Raw genomic sequence first — 10,036 nt, 5'->3', positions numbered from 1 at the left:
GCCTTCCCCCGGGCCCCACATAACGCACGCTACACCCCAGGCTCTTACAAAACTGTACTTTAAAGTTATGATAATTTTCAACTGATTCACCAATCTACTCTAATATTATAAGCTGAAGAGTTTGTTTGTTTGTTTTAACGCACTAATCTCAGGAATTACTCGTCCGATTTGAAAAATTATTTCAGTGTTAGATAACCCATTTATTGAGGCAGGCTATAGGCTATATACATACCACGGGCGAAACCGGGGCGGACCGCTAATTCATGATAAAAGTACAACGAAGAAGCTCTCAAACACCTAAAAATAAATAATGCAATATAATATATACACCTCTGAGAAAAAAAAATCATGTTACACATAAAAATATTTCAGGGTGGCACTTTCGAAGAGCAGCGTGAGAATCCATTTGTGCGTGCGGCGCGCTACGTCGCCCGCATGCGTCTGCGCATGGAAACTTCTAATAACGCTGAGGTGGGTTCAATTCTACCCTCATTTCCATAAATCCTACTAATATTATAAATGCGAAATTTTCTAAGGATGTGTGTGTGTTTGTTGCTCTTTCACGCAAAAACTACTGATCCGATTGCAGTGAATTTGATACGTAGATAGCTGGACAACTGGAATAATATATAGGCAACTTTTTATCCCGATATTCCTACGGGATACGGACTTACGCGGATGAAACCGCGGGGCGCCGCTAGTAATAAATGTAATTAAAAAAGAAAACTAAAAAACACGGTTCAATAATAGAATTAACTAAACTGACTCATTTACTCGTATACTGACTATATGTTAGGAAAGAAATAATTGTATCCTCTCTGATCCTTGATACGTGTAAGTTAGAATTAAATTATTAATTAATAATTTAAAGTGGGTCGAAATCGATTCTTAAGGAGGCGATTACAGACAGACATACAGACGAAGATAATGAAAGCGTGTTAAATGTATTTAATTTGCTCGTTTTTACATCCCTGTCTTTAATGTTTAATTCATGACGTAATTGATGTAATTATAACAAATAAAATACAATAAATATTATTTTCAACAAATTCTTTTCATGTCTCTTTTCGCTTATACAGGAGCCGCAGCCCTCTGAAGACAATGAACAAAATAGCACTAACCAAGTGTAAGTATTATATAATATTTTTTTTAATAATTGATTTAAAACATATGTATGATTGTCTTTATGGATTAATCACTATTCAATATTAGTAATCACTATCAAACTGATAAATAATGGACATAATTTAATTTAAGAAAAAACATCACATTATTTTTCATTTTTTGTATTGATATAATTTAGCAAAGTTATTTTTGAACGTTTAATTAATGAAATTTCGCACAAGATTTTATTTTAAATTTTCGAATTAAAAATCCAGCACGTTGTCTTCTGGTAATTCTTCTTTTTATTTAAGCGCACATTACCTGTACTCGACGACAAGGGCACATAACAGTTTTAGCTAGAAGATATCACTTATAAGTCATATGACCACCATCTGTGCTGTTGTTCCAACTACAAGTTCAGTTTTATTGTATGTGCAGAAATAATAAAACGCTTACGAATTGTAAAATTGCAGTGTAGTAGACGTGGAGCGCGAAGTAGCAGCTGACGACACAGCGGCGCTGCTGCCTCGCTCGGAGCGGCGTCGCTCACGGCGGCAAGCGCGGCGCGAGCGGTCCGCCCGCGCTCAACCCGCTCAGCCCGCTCACGCCGCTCACCCGCACGCTCACGCAGCCGGCGCAGTACGCACCGTGCGGCCCGCTCAGCCGTCCATCAACGGCGGGGAAGGCGAGATCGGTGAGTATGGCTACTCACCGGTTGACCCGCATTTGGGACGCTTTTATCTGTAGTTTCAGTTCCAATTCGAATTTTGAATTTGAATTTTTCCATTCGAATTCGGAATTTTAGTTAAGTGTGGTTATAATGTGTAATATAAATGTGTGATTGTGTATATATTATGTGCTTGTGACATTTTTTTTTTTTTTGAAGAATAAATAACCTTTTTTAAATCTTAAGTATCTTTAATTTATTACTTAATTGTTCTGATATTTATTTTTTATATAAACGGTTGTGTTACTTACTTACTTACCTACTTACTAGAATTTATTTTTCTCTTTACGATTCTTACAAGTTTTTAGCCATATATTTGATTTGATTTTAAAATGTTATGTTTTATTTTGTGATAAGCAAATACGCAATTACAAAACTATTTAGAAAACCACGAATGGACAAAAATACATTTTTATGATGCCATGTAAATCTAAAAATCTTTACTGCTGTAAGATAGGTATCTAGGATATTTTTAAGTGTTGCGTATAATATGATATTATTTTTCAAGGTGTGGCAGCCCTGCCCGCTCCGCCCAGCACAGACGACAATATCGTCCATTTATGAGCAAAAGTTATATCATTAAAAAAAAATCGCTTTATTTATTTCCCGACTTTGCTAGACTTTACGAGACAATACGGTCGCGGTACCCTTAGTGACTAACTCACGAACTGTCAATTCTTGTTGTTATATCGATGATACCAATCAGGAATTTTATCATTGTCGAAGAGAGCGTCTTAAATCATTGCCCTGTGTTTTGAGAATTGTGTAAGGAATATGTATAGATTTATTTTAATCACGACCCGTTGAAAAATATTGCAATTGTATGGATGTTTCTGAAATGATGTAACACAGTATAATTGGCGGTTTGCCTTTTTAGTTTTTTTTTTTTAAATCAGTTCTATACAACAATGGTTACTTGGTGTTCGTCGCATCGTGTATGTATTTGAGGAAATATAATAATTATGTGATTTACTGTTCACGTCAAAAGATCAGTTCAGATCAGTTTTATGATGCATTTACACATTCGTCTTCGCTAATCGACTGGTGACTCGACAATATTTTATTTATTACATCATACACATTACATCAGGCAACGTATTGTATGGGTCTGTATATGATACATCTTATAAAATGAATATCTTACAGACTAACATACAACAACATGTTAATATATAAGTATTCGACAAAACATTCGTATACGTGTTTTGACGTGAACCCACACGTTCACACATTCGTCTTCCAGGCAGTTCTTAACACGAATACACGAATATAAGAATGTGTAAATGCATCATTACAGAATTCGTCTGAAAACAATCAAATATTTTAATCACGAATTTCCTGGCAACTCAATATTTTACTTCAAATTTTTTTCCATGTACATTGTAAAGGATGCTTCTAAATGACTAGCCTGTAATGCCTACACCACATGTAACAACGGTGTTGTTTTTTTAATCGGTGCAGTGGCTCCTGATATAAGCGCGTTCAAACAAACATATTCTTTAGCTTAACATTATAAGCACAGATTACACTTCCCATATTTTTATTCTTACTGTTATTACATTCATGATGTTTCGTCTGTTTATTCTACTAAAACTTATCTTGTTTATAATAATATTTTATCAAAGATATGTTTTAATGTGATCAATGTGGGTATTGAATATTGTATAAAACTATATTATTTCATAAATTTCGACAAACGATAGGTATTCATTGATGTTAACAAATTTATTTATCTTACTGTAAATCTTTATATCGATAAATAAAAGCAATAAATAAGTTTCGGGGAACACACAGAATTACGATTTTATCTAACGCCAGGTAATTATAAAGTCGAAGGCAATTGTACCTATATAAAATCTGATTGTTAATATATTGACTACATTGGACCGTATGAAGCGATTCTTTCGCGTTGATTGCACCACGTTTTTACCTTATTTTATAATTGAAATAAATTTTATGTGAAATTTGCAACGGAGGTTCTACGGTCCGGTGTTGAGCGCATATGTATTTGTAAATAAAAGTTATAGTTTTAAGGTTAGCGCATATTTTATAGCCAGCCATAATACTTAGTTGTAATATAACACGGTCTGTCCGGTAGATGAAGCGTTAACTATGTCCAGATTCGCGTGTTTTTTTGAAGTGAAACTTCTTTAGAATCGTTGTGATTTCAAAGCTGATGCAACGGAAAAACGACAGGTAAGAGACACAAATACAAAAATGTGTAGAATGAAGCCGACAAAGAATAAGACAGAGATATACATACTATTTTATATTTTATATATATTCATCTCATTCTTTTGTCGATTTACTGAAGTTTCACTTCTATCGTGTGTGAATCGCACACACACCTTTTTTTATATAGCACAGTACGTACACATATGAAAATGTTATATTGTGCGCGTGAGTTTCGATCTGGATATTTTTAAGGGTTTACTTTTGGAAATGCTACTGGAATCATCGATTATTATCAGTCTTTAATTGGTAGTTATCGAATTGGTTCTAGTGTATGTTGTAAAGTGAAACTGGACTTATTTGAGTATTTTAAAATTTTTTATGTAACGTTAGTGTATGTGTCGCAGGTATGTTGGAAAAGCCGTGATATTGTAATTAAATGGTAAATTGTCAATCGACTTCATTAATTACAATTTACGCTATGGTTTTAGTGATATTATCTCACCCGGACACTTGTGATATTGTAAGGCAATGTTATTGTGTCAAAATCAGTGGTCGTTTGACTATGAGGTCGTCTCAAATTGTCCAATCAGAATGCTCTATATCTCCTGCTGCTAACTTTGAACATTATACACCTAGATTTCTTATAATATCACAATAGTGTTCACGTGAGATAACGCTAAAACCAGTTCTTTAAATTTTTAAGAAATAAAGTCGATTGATAATCTACCGTTTAATTATTGTGTAACTAGTAAAACTGCAATAACACCGCTTTGCCAATATACCTGCAACATATATACCAACTATGAAGGTCGGTGCTACAATGTACCATTTTCTCAGTTATCATTTCATTGTTAAATTTTATTTTATATTTATTTAAACGCTTTCTCACTTAGGTTTGTCGTCCTGCAAGCGCTTGTATAGCAACGGTAACTATTGTGATATGTTTCGATGTTCTGATGACCATATTCAGTTAAGTTCTTAGGATATAACCAAAGAAATAAAATCGTTTGACACGAAAACATCTTTTGTTTCAGTTATCTCCTTTATGTTACTTATATCCGTCTCATATCAAATATGTCCAATAGAGCAACAAGACAAAGCACCATAATATTTGATCGTATAAGGGCCGAGGGCATGAGTCGGTTTTCTGTACGGATATTTACTCTTAAGTGATCATATATTACTGGTCCCTAAATGGGAATCGAAACGACAAAAATATGCCAAGTACATCGGATTCGCACAACGAATAATTCATGTGCGGTGGTAGTGCTTACCATCAGGCGACCAACCAGCTCCATTTCCGACGACGAATAAAAACGTAGGAACCTTTATTTGGCACCGAAATTTATAGAAAAACTACGGTACATAACAAAAAACCCCATTGATTACAAATTGGTCCCTATTATATGATAAAATGTTGCAGACAGTTGTTTTCAGTCTCAACCGGGATAAAACGGTTACAGAATCACTCGTTCAAGTACTCCATTTGTATCCATTTTACCAATTGTGTTGCCGCTGTTTCCCCAGTTTCGAATTTTCCATATATTTAGAGACACTAAAAATTCGCTTTACTATTTGTACGCTTGTCTGGTCTGAAACGTGAATGAATTTGTACGCTCGTCTGTCTGAACGTGACATACTGATCTATCAACGCACAGCCCAAACCACTGGACGGATTGGGCTGAAGTTTACCATGCTAGATGCATGATAGATGGTATGACGAAGGCATCCGCTAAGGATTTTATCAAAGATTTTGATAAATTCTACCCCCAAGGGGGTAAAATAGGGAATGAAAGTAAAGTTAGTAATGCAGATTTATTAAGACCGTGCGGCCAAAGCTGCGGGCAACAGCTAATTGCATCATATAGGAAAGCAATTTTAAAATAACAACTGGATCTGCTTTAACGTCTAACATCATCAAAAACGTGCTTTCTCAAATTGGTATCAAATATCAAATAAAACACAAAAATCCATCAAAGTAGCTTTATTCAAACATAAGGCCGCCATACGGGCGTCCGACCCGGCGGCGCAATACGGGTGAGCAGCCACAGATGTTTCATTGTGGAAACTGAATGACGATGAAGGATGACAAATGTGGTACAGATGATTAATATTATGTAGTCAAAGAGCTGATGATATAATAGGGTGAGTTTAGTCAAAGAGCCCGAAGCCCATGTCGTCGTCACTCTCAGAGTCCTCCTTTTCGGGCTTCTTCTCCTCTTCCTTCTTGTCAGCCGGCGCCACGGCGGCGGGGGCTGCCGACACTGCGACCGCTGCGAACTTGCTTGGGTCCTGCAATCATAGTGAAGCATTGTTATTGGCCTTAACTCTTAAGACTTATTTGCCTAATCAGCTTTTTCTTTAACAAAATTGTAAAAAAAATTAACTAAACATATTTACTACATACTAAAAAAGTGATAAATCGTTAAGTTGTAAACAAACCCAAAAATTCAATCTGAAACTTAAAACCATCAGACACACACCTTGATGTACTCCTTAATGGTGGTGGCTTCCTTGAACTCAACCTCGGTGACGGCAGCGATGGCCAACAGGTTCTTGAAACCGTTGGCAATCGAGTGTGGGGCGGAAGCCACAGTGGGGTAGCCGATGGACAGAGACACTGCTGCCACGTTGGCCACTCCCTCCATGAACTTGGCGCGCAAGTCCTCGGGCTTGATGTCTAGGATGGATGGTGCAAAGATGGTGCCAGAGTCGTACACCTGGAGAAACATTATTATTAAGATTAAGATATTGATACATGAATTATAAGTTAAAAAGAAATTTTTACATTTATTATTATGATTCCACTCTACAATGTACATAATGTAATTATTACTATGGCTATAATCTAAGACAGTCATAGAGGTTGGAGAAAGGAAAATATGTTTGTATATGCACTAGAAGTCAGACATAAGTCTAACAGTGATAACTGCATATACACATACTTTCCCAAAGTCTAATTGTCAACCCGCACTGTATGTGCAGCTTGTACTCAACGCTTTGGTTAATTTTTTGTTTAATGCTATAAAAATTAAAAGGGGGTAGGGGTAAAATACAAAATCTCATAAATACTTTAAAAGACAAAAAGTAAAGTAGAACATTAACTCATCTCTTCTCAAAAACAATAGCACTTTATGTTCTATCATTACATCTAGTTTGGTGAGGATAATAAATAAAGGCAAAAATCTACACACCTGCTTCACAACAAGACCGTATGAGAAGGGGGAGATGTTTAACATGTTGAGAAGGGTCGCTTCGGAGGCGCCCACCTTGTCGCCTGGCTTCAAGATGTGCACATCGTTGATGATTTCAATGGTACCTGCACAATTATTGCAATATTAACTATTGTAACAAAACTCCAATCATTCACAATAAACACACTGATATGTAAAGTACTTCTTAGTATAGGAAAACGGTATTGTATCTTCAAATTGCCAGTGCAAAATTGATTCACAACAAATCACACTAGGATAGAATTGAAGAATTAATTTAGTCTGAAAGCGAAGCCAGAAAATCCATTTTTTTATTTCCTGGTATTAGGACAGACATAATAATGGAATAAGTTGAGCTTTCTATATCAGCCACTGCTACTTTTTCATCTTTTATGAAAATATCTATGTGCAGAATTTGTTTTATAAAATAAAAGAATAATCAAGTTTAAATGACCTATGACTTTCAGTGGTTATGTGCCGGCTTGGTATTTTATTTATATTGACAATTTATTGTTCTTTATTTCTTTTTTTACTGATAATATGTACTATAAAGAATAAATAAAACATGTTGATTACAATTTTCTTTGCAAAGGATAATATTAATTGCATTGAGAATTCATATTCCACAACTAATTTCTTACCCTTGGAAATCTTGGTGGGGATGGAAAGAGCCTGGAAGAAGGCAGTCTTCTCAGGACCCAGACCAGTGTTGTGGGCGGGGATGATAACCTCCAGTGGGGCGATGGCACCAGGCCTTGCGGGGGCACGGACCTTGTTCTCCAGCAGCTTATCACGAACCTGGTGAAGAGAAGTTAAGGTTTAGTTTAGTTAGTCATCCAAGGATAATACACTGAATTATTAGATTCAATTTCCTAAGCATAACACAGTAAAATTAAAATGTATCTACAAATTGCCAGTGCAAGTAGTATCAAATCAACAATCACACTAGGATAGAGTTGAAGAATTGCTTTAGTCTGAAAGCGAAGCCAGAAAATCAATGTCATATTTCCTGGTATTAGGACAGACATAACCATTTTATTTCATTTTGTCATAAGAATATAGAAAATCTATCCAGAATAGTTCCAGAGCTATAAAAGAACTATTTATTAAAGTAAGAAGGCATCCATAAAACACTTCTTATCTCTGTAATTAGTTAACAAATTTTAACAAGTACAAGTATCACTATACCTTAACATTAATTGTGGTGTGTGAATTACAAAACATAGGAATATGAAGAAGTTAATTATAGAGTGATACAAACCTCAACAAGATCACCACGGGTGAAGACGAATCCAACATTGCCCTTGATGTGGGGCAGAAGTTGCTCCAGGGCTGGGTTGGTCTCCAGATGGTCCTTGATGGCCTTACGCATCATTGTGTTCTTGCCCATGAGGACAATGCTGTGACCCCTGAGGGAGATGCGAATCTGCTGCATCTGAGTGGAGCCCACATTGTCGGCACCCACAATGAAACATTTGGGATACTCATCCAGCAATTGCTGCAATAGAAAATTAATAAAATATAATTAAGCTGTGCTGCCAGCAAATAGTATCAGCCAATTACTATAGATATTGGAATAAGTTAATTAATTATATTTTGAGATAATATTTCGTTACTTATTTGTAAAGTAAACATCTTACCTGTGTACATAGTGCAGTTTATAAGAAATGTACCTAACCTATGAATTAGTCATTGGCATTACTTACGATAATCTTGGTGAAGTAGTTGGACTTCCAAGTAGCCTTGTCCTCCCTACCCATCTTATCAGTGTGTAGGGACTTCGGAGAAATTTAAGGACTGCAAAAGATTTAACCCGTGATGAAAAATACGAAATAGTACACATGTCAAAATTGGGTATTAAATTGACGAAATAAAGTACACAATTCTCACAAAACTATATATCGAAGAAACTAGAATTGCAAAATAGTAAAAAGTCTAAAGGATTAATAAAATTCAATACGATATTTCAGATACATACCAAGACCAAACGCAATACGCACAAACCCTGTGCGTGCGGGACAAATAAGAATGTCAAAACAGCAAATGACAGATTATTTTACATATAAATCTATAGGTTATGGCCTAATGAATACTGACACAGATAAATAATCCTTTACTCATTGCGAACACCCTTTAATCCGGAATTTTTATACGTACCTATTTTGAATACAAAATTAATATTACCTTATCTGATAGCTTACAACGCTTTAAACTAGGGAAAACATTTTGGTCACCGAAAACTAATTCGACAAAAAATAAAGAAAATACCCCACTTAAACTACTACTACTATTAGTAGGATTTAAGAGACTGTAATCTCAATCAGCGAGCCAGCATCCTAAATTTAGACGTTAGTAAAACTGACTGATGGTTGGTTCTGACTGATGGAATCATTTCGAAGCCTAATTAAAAAAAAAAAGCATTTAGTAAGGCGTAATAGTATTTAATTACTTAAACGTAACTTATTAAAATACTTATACTTGGCTTTTATAAATAGTACCATAGTTATCAGGGATTATTTTTTTGTCATCGAGGCTTAAGATATTAAAAATTTAAGTTAAAATCATAATATTAATATTTTGTTATCACAAGTTACAGCCAATCTTTCTTTAGCAATCATTCTGTCTCGTATGATAGTATTTTGCTTTTGAATAAACGGTGAAAAGAGATTAATTAATATGCAAAATAAAATGAGCGTATCAAGGGCATTGAAGGTTTTTGATACGGAATATAAAGCATTATATATTCCGTGGTTTCTGACTGACAAGATTAGTCGGACACAGAGTAACATGTTTTTAATGTGTGGTCAGACACCATCCT

At 35.2% G+C, this 10,036-nt stretch overlaps 2 protein-coding genes and 2 non-coding genes across 5 annotated transcripts in view; 1 reads left to right on the top strand and 3 right to left on the bottom strand.

The window, feature by feature from the left end:
* LOC119829937 (E3 ubiquitin-protein ligase RNF13) overlaps positions 1 to 2,412 on the top strand; it is a 20,747-nt gene extending 18,335 nt beyond the window's left edge. For both annotated transcript variants that reach the window (XM_038352676.1, XM_038352678.1), the window contains exons 9-12: positions 373 to 471; positions 1,080 to 1,126; positions 1,578 to 1,798; positions 2,340 to 2,412. In XM_038352676.1, the coding sequence (XP_038208604.1) occupies positions 373 to 471; positions 1,080 to 1,126; positions 1,578 to 1,798; positions 2,340 to 2,395 (423 nt within the window). In that variant the 3' untranslated portion in view covers positions 2,396 to 2,412. The remainder of the gene's footprint in view (positions 1 to 372; positions 472 to 1,079; positions 1,127 to 1,577; positions 1,799 to 2,339) is intronic.
* Positions 2,413 to 5,975: 3,563 nt separating this feature from the next.
* Positions 5,976 to 9,348, bottom strand: LOC119829940 (60S acidic ribosomal protein P0). Its single transcript, XM_038352681.1, has 7 exons — positions 9,197 to 9,348; positions 8,925 to 9,015; positions 8,480 to 8,716; positions 7,860 to 8,016; positions 7,201 to 7,325; positions 6,490 to 6,726; positions 5,976 to 6,298 (listed from the first exon to the last, which is right to left on the bottom strand). Exons 2-7 carry the CDS (start codon positions 8,976 to 8,978, stop codon positions 6,158 to 6,160), a joined length of 951 nt encoding a protein of 316 aa, XP_038208609.1. The 5' UTR covers positions 8,979 to 9,015; positions 9,197 to 9,348; the 3' UTR covers positions 5,976 to 6,157.
* Positions 7,423 to 7,558, bottom strand: LOC119830603. The gene has a single exon (XR_005287859.1). It is a non-coding gene; the product is annotated as a small nucleolar RNA psi28S-1192 (small nucleolar RNA).
* Positions 8,114 to 8,249, bottom strand: LOC119830598. Its single transcript, XR_005287854.1, has one exon. It is a non-coding gene; the product is annotated as a small nucleolar RNA psi28S-1192 (small nucleolar RNA).
* Positions 9,349 to 10,036: the final 688 nt, after the last annotated feature.

The sequence above is a fragment of the Zerene cesonia genome, chromosome 11 (assembly GCF_012273895.1).
Source record: "Zerene cesonia ecotype Mississippi chromosome 11, Zerene_cesonia_1.1, whole genome shotgun sequence".
Taxonomy (NCBI): domain Eukaryota; kingdom Metazoa; phylum Arthropoda; class Insecta; order Lepidoptera; family Pieridae; genus Zerene; species Zerene cesonia.
Note: the sequence above shows the minus strand (reverse complement) of the source record. Positions and strands in the feature narration are given on the sequence as shown.